General features: G+C 40.4%; 1 protein-coding gene across 5 annotated transcripts in view; it reads left to right on the top strand.

Annotated features, from left to right (window-relative positions):
- Positions 1-18321, top strand: part of PXYLP1 (2-phosphoxylose phosphatase 1) — a 72091-nt gene that overhangs the window by 17083 nt on the left and 36687 nt on the right. Inside the window, exons 1-2 of one of the 5 annotated variants that reach the window (XM_062582607.1) lie at positions 1190-1287; positions 17715-17846. In XM_062582607.1, the coding sequence (XP_062438591.1) occupies positions 17768-17846 (79 nt within the window). In that variant the 5' untranslated portion in view covers positions 1190-1287; positions 17715-17767. Of the gene's footprint in view, positions 1-1189; positions 1288-1745; positions 1770-17714; positions 17847-18321 lie in introns of those variants that run through there. The other 4 variants (XM_062582608.1, XM_062582609.1, XM_062582612.1 and 1 more) reach the window with 4 other exon arrangements.

Below are 18321 nucleotides of genomic sequence, written 5' to 3'. Positions count from 1 at the left end.
AAATTTAGGTGTTCGCTGTTATTGACAGGGCAGTGATTGGTCATCATGACTCCAGGACAGAGGAGGCCATGCAGACAAGGCAACTGGCTGGTACAGCAGTGTGACAGTGTGGGTGGCAGCTGAAATGCCCAGGCCTGGAATTGCATTGAAGTGACTCCCAACTGCAACAAAAGCTCTGGAGTAGTTTGTGATCAGCACTGTGAATTGTGTAGAGTTACCATATCTTTCTACTTTGATCCTGTTTGCATAGGTCCTGCACAGGCATGTCAAAGATTGAGTGAAAAGGCAGCTAAGTTTGTGTTCCACAAATTGCTAAGATTAGTTTTAGACTGGGGATATGCAAAAGATGATCAGCTATAGGATTAAGCATGTTATACTGATAATAGGGAGGAATCAGCTTTGAGGGGGAAAGACGGATTATAGCTGGGAGCCTTTGGATGGGCAAATAAATGGTGCCAAATACTTCTGTGAGTGATGAAATGACTTCACTTGTACTAACTATGCAAAAAATAGACAACAAATTCTCTTAAATTACATAGAATGCTCCTTTGGGAAGGAGAAAAAGATGTTTCTCAAAATGGCAGTTGATGTCAACCTCCAGCTGTGCTCCTTAGTCAGGGGAGAAGTCACAAGCACTTCTGCATGTAGTCATTAACAATCATTTTGCTTAGGCCTGCTGGATTTTTGTCCCATATCCACAGGGAATCTACAGCTACATACTTAAACCTGGGACTAGCAGGGGGGTGCTGAGAAGTGGTACTGATCTGCAGGAGCTCGCTCAAAAGGAGTGTTACTATGGCCAAAATGTCCCTTCGGTGTCTCACAAATGTAGTCAGGAAGAAAGGAGACCCCCCCCCCCTCTCCCAAGCAGCGCTCCGAGGGCGGCCGGGACCGACGTGCGAGGCGGTTGGGCGCCTCTGCCGTTAACGGTCGCCGTTGCGGGGGGGGGAACAGGGGGCCGCGCGCACTCGCTGAGGAGGCGACACCGCCCCCGGCGCGCGGGCAGCGGCGGCCTCGTGGCGCGGGCGGCCCCGCCCCGCGGGGGAGGAGCCTCGAGGCGGGGCGCCCCGGCGGGCGGCAGGGGGCGCCGGAGGGCGGCGCGCGGGGCGCTCGGCGGGCGCTGCAGCCGGAGCCGCGGCCGTGGCGAAGGGGCAGCTCCGGCCGCGGGAGGAGTCGCCGAGCGCGGCGGGGGAGGCAGGAGGCGCCGCGGCGGGCGAGCCGCGCTGCCGTCGCGGGCGGGCAAGTGGGACGGCGCCCCGCGGCGTCCTGGGTGCCCTCAGCCCCCCAGTAAGTGCGCGGCGGCCGGTGGGGGCGGCGGCCGGTGGCGGTTGGGGGCGCGGGACCGGCCCGCGGGGCGCTGCCGCGGCGCGGCGGCCCGGGAAGGGCCAGCGCGACGGCGCCGCTGTCGGCGGCCGCTCGGCGGGGAACTTTGCCCCGCGGGCCAAGCTGCGCCGCCCGCGGCCGCCTCGCGCGGGTTGCGGGGTCTGCGGCTTTTCGGTGCTGGTAGTCCTCCGCGGGCTTGGTAGCAGCCCCTCCCGCTGCATGTTCTCTACCTAAAGTCTTGTCTCTTTCTCTTTTTTTTTTTTCCTTCCCCCCCTTTTTTTTTCTTTTTCTTAACGTAGTCCTGAGCAGACTTCTGAACGTGTATGTGTGCGCCAGGTTCCTGCAGAACAGTTCTGAGCTGGCGGGGAAGCACTGATTATCAGTACACACGCGCGAATTATTTGAAAACACGTTCTGCCATGCAGATATTCTCGGCCTTCGTGCAGGTTATTATGTAAAAAACAACCTACTCGTATGCGTGTTTTTAATGATAGAGAGTAAGGGGTTAAGGAGCGCGTTCGTGGCTATCGTAGTAGGAGTTTCTGGATGGCTGCCTTCCCTCGAAGGCCGGGACAGTGCGGGGGCCGCCTGGCAGGAGTGTGCGCGGTGGCTTTAGGTGTCTTGCCTGGCACTGAAGCCCAGCGTGAGCAGCTAACTCACATCTGAATTTTCCTCTTTTACAAATCTTACACGTGTAGTTTGGTGTGGATGAGAGAACTACAGGGTAAGTGGATCTATCCTTGAGTAACTGCAAAAGCTGTCACATATAATAAGTTATTGTGCCGGTATTATAACAGTAATGGGATATTAAGCCAACACGCTTTAGTAATAAGTAGCTGTAATGCTTATGCCCTGTTTTGACGTCTGTAGAAGGAGGATTAGCTCAGGCAGAATTTGTGGTAGGAGTGTGTGAGTGGGATGAAAAGCAAAAGCTGCTTAATTTTAATCTTCTCAAATAGGTAACTAAAAGTAGTGCATGTGGTTAAAACACATATGCTTCTCACTAATGGCTTTTAATTGTAGTTTCTTAAATATTTTATGTAAACTCAGCAGTGCTGAAACATTAATTTTCGTAAGATTCAGTGCATATTGAGACAGCTCCCTACTCAGCAAATAAGGAAGTATTGTGGAATAGCTGGGTCTTGTGTGACGTTCTGGCCACCGAATTATAAAACCAATTTGGTGCGATATTGTACAGTAATTACCTGTTTATTTAGACACTTAGTTATGTTGTTTCAGCTTATATTTGTGAATTTGCTTCCCACTTCCAGCATTCGTTTGTCTTTTGGGCTTTTTCAGTTTTAAAAATGAACATCTTAGAATGAACACCCTCGAAAACAATGCTGCAGGGTGCTTGGTAGGACCTTCCCCTATGAAGTTTGCATTCCCCTCTGGTTTTACAATGGGGTATATACTTTTGCTTGCTTTTCTCCCCTATGACCACTCCAGACAAAAGAAACCCTAAATGTCCTGCGAGGCTTCTTATGTAAGCCTTTGTTTCTTTCTGTAATCTCATAAGAGATCTTTGCAATTAGATTTTGGTTGATTTTTTTTTCTTCTCTGGACAATGCCTTTCTTGCTGAAGTTGCGGATAAATTTTCATTATGAAGGCATTTGATCTTGAGTGTACCTGCATATCATTGCCAAGAAGATGAATGCCAAATTAATACGGTGCTAAGAGCAGCTTTTATTTGGATTTATGGTTAGTTCCAGTTGCATGCTCACTTCCTCTCCCTGAGTTTCTTGCTCTATTTTTAAGTAATACAAAGAATATTGGCAATATGAGAAAATACGGTGAGACTTGTGTCACTCAGGTGAGCATAGGAATGAAATACAAAGACATCTATTTTATGTATGCTTTATATTCCTCCACCTGGAGGAGCATGACTTGTGGTAGATGCTAGAAATGAGGAGATGGCACCCTAACTGTTCAGTAGGGTGGGATGCAGTTATTTAAGTCTGCCTTTACCAAAATGATGAAGATATCCTCTCAAGGCATAAGTGGGAAGAGCATACAAGACATGAAGATATTGCATGTGTTGTTTGATAGCCCAGGTGTGAGAGGATTTGAAGAATGTGGAGTTTGTTACAGCTAAGACAGGAAGGTTTTGGGCCGTTAATGATCAGATGCACAAAAAGACAGCGTGGCAGCTCTGCTGCTTTGGCCTGCAGTAGACTAGTATGTACAAAGGCTGCAAGACAGCAGTCTCGGAGGTGGGGAAGGATTTGTTCTAAGAGGCCCTTGCTGGTCCAAACTTTGGCCAAACCATGCGGTTGGTTGTGCTCAGAACTGTTCATGCAGCAGGCTGCCTTTGAATAGCATTTGAACATAGCTTTTATATCATGACTCACAGTGAGAGAGAGTCAGGAAGCGAGCTGTGCATTGATTCACATTCAAAAGGTTATCTTTAAAAATACTCAAACTTGGCTGAAAATTTTAATTTTAAATAAAAGCTTAATTTGTGTAGAAAATGTGAAGAAATGCCAAATGCCTGGTAGGAGACTTAAATTTAGATTTCCCGCAAGATTTCTACTTGCGTGATTTCTGAAGTCATAGTAATTTTACTGGAATTGTACTAAAATATTTCAGTATAGATAAAAAGATTGTGCTGTAAAAAGCATTTTCCTTTGCAGTGCTTTTCCAGAATGCCTTCTGTAATAAATGCAGGCTGATGCATGGTATAAATTACACAGAAGTAGAAATATAAATGGAAACAGTTGTTCATAAAACTGCGTGTGGGATGATGATAACTGAAGTTTTACATAGGAACTTCCAGAAGGATACCAGAAATGTTGAACAGGCTGTGACTTGCTTCATTTGCTACAAAAATCAGGCTACACTGGGATGAAACCCAGGTGGTGTCTCCTTAAACAACCACTTAACTTTGTAAGCAATTTTGGGCTGAAAGTTTAGGAAATCTTATTCTCTGAAAATTGTAGTGAAAGACATTGGAATGTTGACTCATGTCTGTGCAGGAGCACATGGGCAAAGCCCATATGGCTTGCTTTGTGGTATTAGGATTTAGTTTAGAACTAAAAATTTAATGTTCTTGTTTGTCTTGAAAGTATGCATGGTCTTTGGTTACAGCAGGGTGTGACACTTTCTTAGTAACAATATAAAGAGCGGGAAAAGGTACTGTTGGAATCACTGTTTTGTTGTGTCTTTTTTCATCAGATGATGATATTTTACTGTTTATGGATAATATCAGTGTCACAAGTTTAAAGCTTAATCCTAAATAGCAAAAATGAAGGAGCATGCTTTCATTGTGCAATGTTATATTAAAACAGGAATGTTTGCCAGGAGGACTGCATAGGTGGATGATAAGTGTGATTGTGTGCTAAATGGCTTAGATGACAGGGAAGGGATTCAGAGCAAGATTGAGGGACTGTTTCAAAACGAAAAATATATATAAAGGAGGGGGGAAGAGGAAAATCTGGGCATTGAAAAGCTAGATTATTTGTAGGTGCTTCTTAAAAGCAACTGATTTTGGAGGCTGAGATAAGCTTATTTGTTCATGTTGCTTGGAAAAGGCACCATTCAGAAATACTAGTCAGCAGCTGATTTGTAGCTATTTTGTGCATAGCTCTTGCAGCACCCGTAGTGTTTAGTGTAGTAAGAATGAAGCCAATGCCTACAGAAAGTTGTCATAAGATTAATATTTTCTGATTCAAAAATAAACTTGGTGAATTTGTCTCAGTGCCTGTTATGATAAATTTCATCATACTTATGCAGCTGAAGACTACTGTATTCTCTACTGCTGATATTCTCTGGTGATTGAAATAGAGGCACCATGAATACCCTGTATGCTCTGTTAATGATTATTTTGGAAGGACAGAGTAATACTGACACTGTATTTGACATCTTTCTCTATTTTTCATACTTTATTCCTCTTCCTCACACTTGTAGTTGCTGAGCTGGTTTACTAATTGTTCGTTAATTAGCAGCCTGAGCATGGGCTTGCATTTTTAAGTGTGCTTTTGACTGCCTTCATGAGAAGCTTCTTTCTGGCCCATCAGTTCTGAAAGTAACTTCTTGGAGTGAAGTAGCAAAAACATACCCAGGATGAGCTGGAGTGTAATGCAGTGGGTCTTTCAAGTGAAATGTGAGGACACTGTGTTTAATGCCATTGTGGTTCACCTAAACCTTTTATTTGTTTTTTTTCTTGTGAAAAAATAATCTATCTCTAATTGTAAGATGACATGTTGTTTCTAGAGCTTAGTTTGTGCTGTGGTTGGGAGGATGGAGGAAGAAGCCAGGCCTGCTCTTCTGTTGTTTGCCAAGGAGCAGCTCGCTTTCCTCAGTGTGGTGCCCAGCACCCAAGCAGGATAGCAATTGTATGAAGTGTTGCAGGGAAGGAAGGGGAAGAGAAGATGCTCACAGTCCCCTAGTGCATCTGTCTAATCACCAATCTGGAGCTGGATTGCAAGAAGGCAGCACAGTAGTCTGTTGAGGTCCTCTTTTTTTTTTTTTTTTTTTTTTTTTTTTTTTTTTTTTACATGCTGCCAGCTGTTGGTGTTGCAAGTGAGTAGAAATATAACCTGCAGAAAAAAACAAAGATTTGTGAGGCAGGAAACACTTAAGTATTTATCTACACCATGATTTTAAATCTATGCAACTGTGAAGTATGCAGAGGTGCCTGAATACACAAGTGCTGGGTGACCTAGCGTGTGATGTTGGAATGGAACATTTGTTGTAGCAGAGGACTTGATTAGGAGAAAAAACACTTTTGGATGAGGATTGAAAATGTAGCTTGAGCTGGAGGATGGAATAGAAATGTAATTGATAATATCAGTCCTCCTATCTACCTTCTCACAAACATTTCTCACATCAGGTTTTTGAGCTGCTGTTTTTCATGTATCTATAAAATAGGGATAACTTAGCAAAATTGTGTTTTGCCCTATGATAAACTCTCAGCAGTGGCCAAGTCAACACATGTAAAATGCTGCATCATAGGGTAAGCTGAAATCTTGACTAGCTAATGGTTACAGGTAGCCTTGAGTATCCAAGGGGATATAGTAGGTTCATAACCTAGAAGGGTGAACTACTTTCTGAAGAGAGGATGCAAGGTGGGATGGTGAGTAAGCTGAGGGGCTCGGAGTATTAAGTCAGCTAGACCTTAGAACTTAACTGGACTCTCCCAAAGTTCATTGAAATTTAGTACTGTGAGTAAATGAGCCCAGTTGTGTGAACCTGTGAGAATCACGGGTGTGTCATCTTGCAGCAGCATGGGCAGGTGATAAACAGACTCAGCATAAAATCATTCTGGATTAGAAGAATAAGGGTAGATTTGTGAGCCTAGGTCTTATCTTCAAATTGGTCTAACTTGGTGGACATGTGAAGAAATACTGTCTTTCATACTCACATTAACTTGAATAGGATGAATTGAATGTGGTTTAAGAGAATAAAGTATATTTCATACATTTATGAGTTCTTTAATCAAAGCTTCTATACTCATCTCTTTGTTCAGCCTGACATCATAGGTTGATTGCAGTTAGCCCTGAATGATTCCTGGCAATGTTTGCTTTCTAAGTTGGTGTCAAGAGCGGGAATTTGCAGCAGAAAACAACCCCTGATGCTGGAGCAGGGGGAGGCAGGCTCGTGATCAGAAGAATGTCAAAGATTAGTTTTGGAAATGTGAGCATGGGGGAGTGTTACAGGAGAAGGAGTTCTAAATTCAAAAAATTTAAAATGAAAAATACAAAAGCTGAACTAAAAACCCCATAGTAACTCAAGCATGCTAGCTACTTTGCCTTTACATGATTTTTGGAGCTATAACTTTATCTGATAAGCCACTGTCTGTGATCTGTATGTCATTAGAGTCTATGTGTGTACAATTCTGAGCATATGGGATGCCATTTTAAATTTACAAGTTTAAAATAATTATCTCTTGGTACTGTTTTTTTTAAGAATTATTTAATTGTGTGTATGCTCTAGAATGGTTTTTCTGCCAGTTACGATTCAATTTTGGCCTGGAGCCATCAAAAATCTTAAGGTTTCTGCCAAGTTGTTTTACAATAATACTGAAAAAGAGTTGCTCAGCTTCCTTTAAGGAAGTAAAAGCACTTCCTTAGTTCTTATTTTTACTTTCCCTGCAGTTCAGAGAAGTGGAAGTGTATGACCTGTCATGGGATAGGAAAAGGAGTGGGAATATGGTGATACTGCTGAAGCTGATAACAAAGAGCTGGGCTTATGATAAATTCTTACGTATTTAAAACTTATTTTTTCCACAAGACCTCTAAAGTGAAGTGCTATTGTTGATGCATATTTTCAAATTTCTGCAGAGTAACTTGTGTGCAGCTGTTGAGCTGTAGGGTGCTGAGCTTATTTCGATCCCAAAAGTGCTAGTCAAGGCCAGGCTAAAGTGTTTGTTGGAAATGGAAAGATCACTTGAATGGGAAAGATCCCTTGAACCAAGGGTTTAAATGCATCAAAAGAAACCTGAGCTAAGGAGGCCCACTTTTTGAAGTATTTAATACTCTCAGACATTTGCTGTTGAAACAAGTAAACCTGTAAGACCTGTGAATTCATCACAGTTGGAAAACCAAAACTTGGAAATTTTCAACAATTCTTAAAAGCAATGTGAAAATGAGTGAAGAGACATTAAGCTAACAAGGGAATTACAGTAATCATTTCAGATGTGGCTACTGTACTTGTGATTTTCCCATGCCATGAAGTCTGGTTTAAAAAGAATGGTTTATGATCCAAAGTGATTTGGATCATAAATTATTCAAAGGTTTTGTAGTTTGTTTTGATTATAGACTCAGTTGTATTGGTAGGTTCTTTTGACACAGTGAAACTTACCTGCCCACGGTGACTTACCTGCTATATGATGCTCTGTTAAGATGTGACTCTCAAGCCATGTTGGAAGTTTTAAACCATATTTGTATTAACAGTAACTGCTATGTTTGGAGAACTCTTACAACAGCAGATACATGAGTTTTCTTCTGTTGAATGACATGATCTTTCTCAGGCTTCATTTTTGATAACCTAAAATGTGTAGGTTTCTCAGATTCAATTTTTTTGGATTCATTACTTAAGAGCATACAAAAGACCAGATTTTGTTCTCATGTTTGTACAAATCAGTATTACAGCTGTTACAACTTAAAATAACTGAAAAAAGCAGTGTAAATTGATTGTACCAGGAGTTACAGTTGCACTTATCGCTCTATTTCTGTAAACACTGAAGTACAAAAGCCCAATAAAAATCTCTTGTAGCATGTTTTCACTCTTATGTTTTGGTGGTTTTCCTGAAAGTGTACTGATTTAGAAACAAGCCCAGCAAGGTAACCTAGATAAGTCATGTGGCATCATAGCATCCATTGCCATTCTTTTCCTGGATGCTTGTTGTTCATAACCAGCTGTTGCAAAGTTAATTTTGATTGTATTTAGTGCTTGCACTAAAAGTGTTGCTGACCAGAGAAGATTCAGTAATCTTATGAGACCTTCTTTGAATTTATGTACCTACAGCTTTTTTGACATGCAACAAATGAGAGATATTGTATACAAACAGTGTTATGTATACCTTTGGTATAGGGAAGTGTTGCATATGTGAGCTATATATATACACACGTATATATGCACACACACACGCACGTGTATTTTAATATGCATGTGCTGACAGAATTATTGGTCAAATCCTACTAGAAAGAATGAGAAAGATAGGTGGTTGGTGGCACTTGAGAATACCTAGAGGGCCAGGTGCTGCAAAAGGAACTGGATTAAAGGGTAAAAAGATTGTTTACAGTGATGAATGGCAGCATAAGGCCTCTGAAAAACAGCAACAAGGGGAAGAACTGTCTGGAAAATATTAAAGGTAAAGGAAATATTTACCTTGGGACACCTGGTGGAAAGAAGGATCAGCACTACTACAATTTGGAAATCCAGAACCCTTGTGGAAAGGCAGATATTCGTAGAGAAGTCAGCACTCAGCTATAGCAATATATTTTGACAACCTGCTTGAAGGACCAGAGAGCCCTGTGGGTGCAGCGCTGCCGTTCTCTGTGGTGCGGAGCAGGCTCCTGCAGAAAGAGGTTTCTGTTCTGGCTCCAAGCCCTGCACAGAAGGGATGTGACTGAGCGTTGCCAACCGACGAGCATGACTAAAAATGCTCATACAAAGAGAGCAAATGCACAAGCATCAATTTTGGTGCTGACTATCACTTTGTCCTTTGGTCTAAACATATGTCCAAATCTGGCACATAAAGTAGAACATAAAGGAGAGTAAAGACAGGTTGCAGTAAATGTTTCATAATTGCTTCTTTGTGCAATTTGTTTGTTTGTTGTCAGAGCTAATGCAGACTTCTATGCCCCTGGAGGAGGCAGGGGGCACATGGTGACTGTGGTGTGGCTGATGGAGCACTTGACGTGCTTTATAAATAGAACAGTGGAGTTGGTAGGAGAAGGTCCTGCCATCGGGATGCTGCCAGACTCTGGGCACAAGGCTGTGAGTTGGCTCCAAGTCGAACCTCTGTAGTGGGGAGTACTTTGGGAAGGCGGGGAAGGAGTCTAAATATAAATTGAGGTGCTTTTTAGGGAAAGACATGCAGGACATAGAAATGATGTTTGGACTGTGGCTGTTCAGAACTGCTGTGGTATGTCCTGATCATGGTTTTAGGAAGAGCAAAGAAATTGAAGAAGGAAAAGTGGTCTAGCACAATAGCATGCTCCTAGAGGAATTAGATGCTTATGGCGTCTTGTGTTTTGGCACTATACCTGCTTTTGCTCGCAAAGTTAGTTCATGTGTTTACTTGTTTTTTCTCAGTTAGTAATGCTGCTGTCGCTAAGAGCCACTGATTATGTAGAAGTAATTGCAATACTGATTCTTTAATGACTGCATGTGCTAAAAATGATTGTGGTTGGTCTTACAAAATACCATTTTAGCATTCAAGTGCTCCTTAAATGCAATTTTGAAATGTTATTCAATGAAAAGGATATATTCACAGCTTACACAGAGATTTATTTTTCTTAAGTAATAATAATAATGTGCTATTTGAATTGCCAGAAGCATTTAGTTTTACAAATGGTCCCTTGTATGGTGATGTGTGGTCAGGTTACAGGTGAGGTACTGTTATATCTAAATGCTCTTCTGTAGAAGTATGAGAAAGACAAAAGAATCAAATTATGCAATAATCTTCTCATTTCCTTTAACAGTTCCTGCACTTTCTTCAGTTATTTTTGTTGAAGAAAACATGCACATAATTTTGTCAGAAAACTGATGCAATTCTAAGGAAAATCCAGCAACAGGAACTCTCTGGCTCCAAGATATATGGAGTATTATGTATGGAGTATTTTCAATACTGGAAAAGTCATGAAGGAGACTTGTAATGTTATAACATTAACATGTACTAAACATAACTTCAATGTAGATGTCTCTGTATGGCTGTGTTTAAGACCAGTTTTATTAAACATTGCGTAGACTTGTACATTCTAGTTTGCTTAAAAGAAGTGTATTCTAAAGGACTTGGACTGACAAAAATCAAATGCAAAACTAAATTATATGTAAAATTGTGCTGTTTGCATCTGTTAGCAGCTGATCTGTGAAAGAAGGCAAATCATAATGGTGATTTCTGAGTATGACAGAACTGAAAATCTGGGAACTGCTATTTCAAAGATGTAGTTTAGCTGTAAGCTGAAAATTGCTTTCCCAGAATCTGCAATATTAAATTGTGTCAGTCCCATTCAAACCTGAAAGCTGTTTGGGATAAGCAGATGGTTAAAATATTCATCATGGTATATTTTGCATACCTTGACATTTCAAAGCTGAGGTCTGAGAGTCAGCGGACCAGTCGCTCGCTGGACCTTTTCTTTAGAGATCAGAGGATCATCTTTAAGGTGTGATCAAATTTCAATATGGCTAATGGTCCCTTCATCACTTTTGAAGCCTAAGCAACTCTTCACTTCTACATGTAATACCGAGTGGTAGTTTTGTTAGTACAGGACATCTTCGAATCTTAAAAGGTTGCTTTATTAGCCTACAGCCTGTTATTGGGTGGTTTCTCTTGATGCAGCTTAGGTTTTCCTGGGATGTTTCTTTTACAGAGATGAATAATTGTCTTCAAACTTTCGTCCATTCTCCTCTCCCTCTCAGTGTTGTTGTGGTTAAAGCATTTCCTCCAAATTCTAGTTTTCTAACAAGCTTGTGTATGAAGATTACTTGTGTCTCATGTCAGCTAGTTAGAATATTTTCCCCTTGCCCCAAGAAAAGAATCACCTTCCTTCTCCCCTCAAAGCTGTTAGTGTCAGTTGGACAGCCAGTGAGAGAGAGGCCTTAAGAGTAATCTTTTCAGCCTCCTCAAATGTAGCTGTGTTAGCAGTGCCAGCCTTCTCTGGTCTTTCAACCTTTGAAGTTGAACAGTGAAAGTGGTTTTATTACACTGAGGATTTTGAGAGTAGGGAATCATGATTCCTTGGGCTGCCTTTCTCCCACCTGCTTCTCCTTTGAAGGTGTTTGCTCTTGCACTCAAGTAGTTCTCGATCTTCGTCTGAACTTCACGGTGCTTGCACTGATGGGTTCTGCCATGGTGGCCACCTGTCTGGGCTCTTTCTAGCAAACAAAGCCTTGAAATGGGTGTATATTCACTGCCTAGTCCACATAATGAGTGCTGCAAAGAAGGATAAAACTTGGGTAACAGCTCTGTTTAATTCCTTAGTGTTAATGAAGTGAGAGCTTGTGCTGTTTGCTTTGCCAGACTGTGCATACTACTAAGCCATTTCCAGTTGCTTTTGCGCATCTGAAGATGACCAGCTCTGCTAGTGCAAGGATTCTAGAAGTAACTTGGTAATGAAAACATTTAGAGCAGGAGAAAACAGAGAACTAGAGGTGGGTGTTCAAATGTTTTAAAATACCAAAATATATTTAACTTGAGTAATTTAAACAGCTGTTCACTTTTTAATCAGGTGCTTGCTGCTAGAATGTTGTCGAGTAATTTGAAAATAATTTTAAAAATGCTTTATAAATAGCTACTACTTTTTACCTATTAAAATATAGTTATACTTGGTTACATATGCACTGCCTTTTGTCCTTTGTGTACGTGACTACTGTGGAGTCATATGTTGCTTTTTCTTATCATAGCTTTCCTTATCTTCTTTTAGGCACTCATATTTGCTGACCTGTTCATACTTTCAGTCAAGTTTTGTGTTTTCTGTAATTTACTTTCAAATTAAGCCATGAGGTAGGCTAATGTGAGTAACACTACTGAGCAGATTTTATTTACTGACTTAGATGAGCAGGTTCTATTTTCCTACAAACTTGGTTTTTATGTCAAGTGGTATGACCTGTTTCACATTAAAGAGCACTTAAAGAAAAATTGAATGCTTGTTTTTGGATGAGAAAATGAATAGATTGGAAATCATGATTAATGCTATTACAGGTGCTAGCTTCATTACTCCCTGATGCTAGGCAAAGTGCAATTCCAGCATAGCAGGAATAGTGTGTCCTCTTTCACAAGGCTGAAATTATAATTAGATGCAGGGGTTTTGTAAGGGTTTCCTCAATGTGTCAATTACAGGTATGAGTAACTAAGCAGGTTGTGCTGGCCTCACAATCAGTTCTTCTGAGTGTTTGTGTTTCTTTCCTAATACTCACCTTAGGTTTTTGTAGCAGTGGTGAATTTGGTCATAGCTGCAAGAAGCCAGACATTATTTCTCATTCCTGCAGGAATATTGCCCTGTAGGGCAAAAAAAACCCCTTGAAATCCTTACTTGAAACACCAAAGAAAATGTTAGCTTGCTCCACTTGCTGACATTGTTGTTTTTGGTAATTTCCAGTTTAAGAGTATGGAGTTCCTGAGCTGTCCAAGACTGTCTGGATGCCGGACTTGTGGATATTAGTAGATGGGGGGGAAAAAAAAAAATACTGCCTGGTAGTCAACTGCTAAATGAATTGATGGAGTATCGCTGGTTAACATGAAAGTAAAAGCAAGAAGTCTTTCTTATAATCGTATTGGGAGCTGTCACCTTCATTTTAGATGCCTTCAAAACAGGGCTTTTGTGGAGAAATAATCTCTCGTGTAGAAGAAAGATAAAAGATGCATCTAAAAGCAGATCTGATTAAAAACTTTCAAGCTGATGGATTTGTCATCTACAGTGTAGAGACATCAGGCTATTAATTGGGTCCCTGTGTTCTATGACTTTGTCTATGAACATTATTCCAGATAACCCTTCACATATTGTGTATAGGCTTTTTGCCCTCTGTCATAGGCTTTTAGAACTTGCTACGAAATAGACCTGTATATGTCTTTCACCCTTAGTCAAGTACAGACTTGGTGCCCCCTTTTTTTCTGGGGAAAGTCATCATTTCTCTGACACTTAATTGTGACCATTTTTGCTTGCTTGTATTTCAGCAGTCTGTGTCATTTTGATGTACCATGTCAGATAAATGCAGTAATTTTATTGAAGCAGACTTTGAAGAGTAATATTGATTATTTATGGAGACATGCTATTTTAATCAAGTAAATTCATTTAAGCTGTCATGGTGATTCAGTGTAATGTGCTTACGCTTCATGCTGGATAGTGGGTTTGTATTCTAGATAGATAAAGCTAATTTAGAGGCCCTCATATCAGTCAGTTGGCATTGAAGTTTGGCAGTGATGGTTTACTGTCATGTCTAACTCTACAAGAAACTTGAAAACATTCATGTCATTTTCAGGGCTTGATTTAAAAAAAAAAAAATTAAAAGGAATTGTTTAGCTAATATCAGCCCTACAAAACTAGAATGGTTTCTTTACATTTTGCCCACAGGTGAGTGGGGAGTTGCATGTGGAGCAATAGCTATAGCAATGCCAGCTCCTTCTGAACAGTTAGGATTGCTGTGCAGTGGGGAGCCCCATGCTTGCTCTAGGCTTTCAGCATTGTGTGTGTGTGTGTGTAGTTTAGATGCACTGCTTTTACAGCATTTCTAGGCATTTCTAGCACTAACTTTTCCAGTCAAATAGCCTGAAAGCAAGAATGTGGCTTGACCGAATTGTTGCAAGAGCCTGGCAGAGGCATGGGGAGAGTCTCCTGACTCTCTGGTTTGGCCTTTTCTTGTTAAGACTGTTTTTACCCCTGTGTAAGCATGCAGATGTCTAGCAGCTTACATTAGTTTGTGTTGGTTTCATCTTGCGTGATTAGGTAAGAGCTGAGGGTACATTAAATGCTATGAGTCATTCTGACTTGTTGTGATGAGTTGAATCTTCTATGATAACATTTAAAAGAAAAAAACAAATTGGTTAGGTAGGTATACTACCAAAGGTGGCTCAAGAAATAGCCTTTAAATTATCTGCATTTAGATATAGGATGTTTTAATAACAATTATCCTTCAGAATATCTAGGCCGCTTATGTGTGTCACTCTTAGAATTAATGTTGTCTAAATAAGTTTCTGGTCTTACAGGTCTTTATCCAGTGTCATGTTCTGGCCTGAGCCAAAGAGCCCTTATCAGTGCTGTGCTAGGAAAGCAGTGACAGATTTGCTTCTGAAGCTGCTGGCAGAGCACTAGCACTCAAATGTTGACTTGTGACTGGTTTGCAGCACAACAGTCCTTACTGATCTTTGGAGTTAGTAACAACTTAGTTAATTGTGAGGAAAAGACCCCCGAACCCAGAGCGGGAGGTTGGTGAGGCAGCGTTGTCAGTGTCAAACTGACCTTTGGGTATGCTAAGAGCTTACACGTGGAGATGGTGAAGCTGGGACATGACCTGTGCCCTGGCCTGTCTGCAAATTAGATAAAGATCAGTACTCTCTGAATGTCATATTAGGAGCAGATACTCTGCAACACTGCAGCCTCTTATGTAGTAGTATTTTTTGAATACCCCAAACGTGTTCCTCCTGTCAGTGTATGTAGGCAAAGGGGTTTTATGGGAAGGTGAGGTCATTGGTTTGTTGTTGTTCTTTAAGCTCCCCACTGAGGATATGCTCCCAGGTGCTCACTTCACTGAGTGCTGGCAGTGCCTATGGTATCTCATCCCCTTAGAGCTGGCTGGCCGAGTGCTGCTTTCCCCGGGGCGCCCCGCAGTGCCGGCCCCGAGGAGCAGCCGTGCTGGTTTCCAGCCCTCCGTGAGCTCACCGGGTGCCAGGGTGTTTGCTAGCCCGGCAGACTGCTTTGGCAGGCTCCTGTTACCAGTTGCTCAACAGGAACCCTTGCTACTCTTAATCAGTCGTGACACAGCAACTTTAGTTTATTAAGGGGCTAAAGTGTATCTAAAGGAAAAACCTTTCCAGCTTGTTCATAATTCCTGAAGTATTTGCACCTAAACTTTTCAAAACATCTGATTTTACAATTAAGATTTAAACCTGATTAAACATTTTCTCTAAACTATTGTGATAATTTGAGGTGTGTGTTACCTTCTGATTCTCTGTTACCTTTTCTCTTATGTGGCAACCTTTATTTATGCAGCAGCACCATTAATGAATGTAGACTGCCCACAGCAACTTTTATTCCTGAGAGTTTTAATATATTTTACCTATTCCCTCCCTACTGAGTCTAATTTTGTTTTTCCTTTGGTTTCCCTTCTGTTACTCCATCTGTTTGACTTAACTGCTTCACATTCTCCTAGTGTTTTGTGTTCACTAATCCTTGTACCTTCTTCCCTTTGCAGCTTAGTTCGGGTTTCAGGGGTGAAGTTGACATGCCTTTCATTAAGATATTCCAGAAGGAGCTTTGATTTTGAGTAATTGAGACCGTTAAGTTGAAATCCTTCATTCTGTCTCTTTATTACTGCTTGCTCATGCTATCTATGGTGCTATGGGCACTTTGGAAAAATGCTGTAACAGGTCTGGTTTCTTGCTTTGCAGAACCTCTAGCTCTTTCCATAGTTTCAAAATTTCCAAAGGCTGTAAAGATGGTTCTGCAAGTAAAATGAGACAGGCAGACCTTGGTCCTGGAAAATGCACATGCATTCTTAACTTCATGTGCTGGAAGTCCCCGTTGATTGCATTGCTGGATGATCACTGTTTATGCTCTGAGAGCCCCATTGCTTGAAACTCAGGAAATCACGCTCGGAAGTGGCCAGGTCACAGATAAAACAACTCTTAAGACTAACCACAGTAGATGCAGTAAGAAATCCAATGATTCATAATACTTTTTTGGAGAATTTTTTTCATTAGAATTTGAAAATGATTTTTTTAAATTCTGCAATTCTGACTCTTGTTGGGTTATCAGAGATTGATACTAAGATCTTGGTAAGGTCATTAGTTTTTTGAACCCAAAAGGATTTTGGTAAACAGGTATTCCTTAACTGTATGTATATATAAGCTTGTTTATTCTCAAAAGCAGGAAAGAAGCAAGAGTGGTCTCTTTCCATGAGCAAGTAAGTGTTAGAGCAAGAAGAAACACTGATGGGAAAAATTCTCTTCTATCAACATTATTTGGATGTACTGTTGTAAACAGAAGCTAGTTCAAAGGATCTGGGAATCACAGAATATTACAGGAAATGAGTTGGTCTTGAAAGAAATTTTCTGGCAGTGCTAGAAAAAGACCTCTTTTGCATATAAGAGCAACTGACTGTCTTAAAAAAAAAAAAAAGGAGGAAGGGGAAACAATGAAACCCCAATAGTCCTTCTATGCAATCATTTTCCATCATAAAATGGACATCTGTTAAAACAATGCACGTCAAATTCTGTGTGCTTTAGTGGTGTCGTTTTGCAAGGAGGAAGGGAGACGTTTTTGCTAGCAGTGATACTTATTCAGGTATTTTCAAGAGAGATACATTTTTTAACTCTTGCAACAGCTTATTTGAATTTTGAAGTTTCTATAAATATCTGTTGATTTGAAATATGTTGTTCAGGGCTTTGTCCAAACAGTTGTTTAAAAGTACTTCTACGCAAAATTATTCTAGGTGTTATTCTTATTTGATAAACATTGTTCCATTCTCTGTATAGTGGTACTGGTAATCTTTTTTTAAAAATCTTTTTCCTTAAATAGCTTAAATTTAAGGAAGTTTGTATTAGTTAAAGGGCTGCTTTTTAGAGAAACTACTTTTAAACTTACATTTAATGGGGAAGAGGAAATAACTTTTTCAGCACAGATTGGATTATATTCTTTCTTCAGAGCAATTTACCAAATTGATCTTGAAAGCCCTTAGATGATGATGATCTTGTTACGAGTTGTTTTGCATTGACGTGAGATTTTTGTTAAAGAAATGTTTATAATGCTGTGAGATGAACCTTAACCTTGCATTAGCAGAAAAAGTTTATTTTTGTGGGAAACGGCAAATTCTTCATTTACTTGAAAGGTTCCTGTGTTGTGGAAATATAGCAAATGTTGTAACTGCTGTCGAGACAACTACTTGATACTGCTTGAATCACCTTAGGTGCTTGCCTTTAAGAAGTAACTTTATGCTGTCAAAATGGTATTTGAATTTATTTTGATGCTTCTGCAGCTGAATATATTTGCCTATGTTTTGTTGTTCACAGGAACCATTCATATACAGAGATGAAACCATGAAGACAAAGCAGAACGAATAATAATGCTTTTCCGAAACCGTTTTCTGTTCTTGCTGGCTTTGGCAGCCTTATTAGCCTTTCTGAGCCTCAGTCTGCAATTCTGTAAGTGTGTCCTCATGTTTTCTGTTTATGGTGGTATACAGGTGTGGTTGAAAATGGTCATGCTTACCTTCTTGTAATTTAAGTATTTAATTTGTATTTAAATATTCATAACTTTTTCAATAATAGAAAAATAAATGCAAAAATAAGAAATGTTTGTACCATGTAGAAGTTTACAATCTAGAGTGTTGTTAGATAAGGTCATTTCAGAAAAAGTTGTGATTTTATAGTGATAGTGTAATTAAATAACTGAATGTAGTTCAGTCCTTCAGTGAAACTAAACAAAAATGTTTGAGTAAAAACTGTAGTGATTCCCATTTTATATTGCATCGAAGTAAATGGGACTGAGAAAAAGGTGTGAGAGGTTTGAGTGTTGGAACTTCGCTTTGCACCCTTGCATTAGGAAACGTTAAACTATTGAATTGACTCATCACATGCGACTGGCTTGTTCAGGAAAAAGTAAATTACGTTCTACTTC

The sequence above is a fragment of the Rhea pennata genome, chromosome 9, assembly GCF_028389875.1.
Source record: "Rhea pennata isolate bPtePen1 chromosome 9, bPtePen1.pri, whole genome shotgun sequence".
Lineage (NCBI taxonomy): Eukaryota > Metazoa > Chordata > Aves > Rheiformes > Rheidae > Rhea > Rhea pennata.
This window is presented reverse-complemented; position numbering and strand designations above follow the sequence as displayed.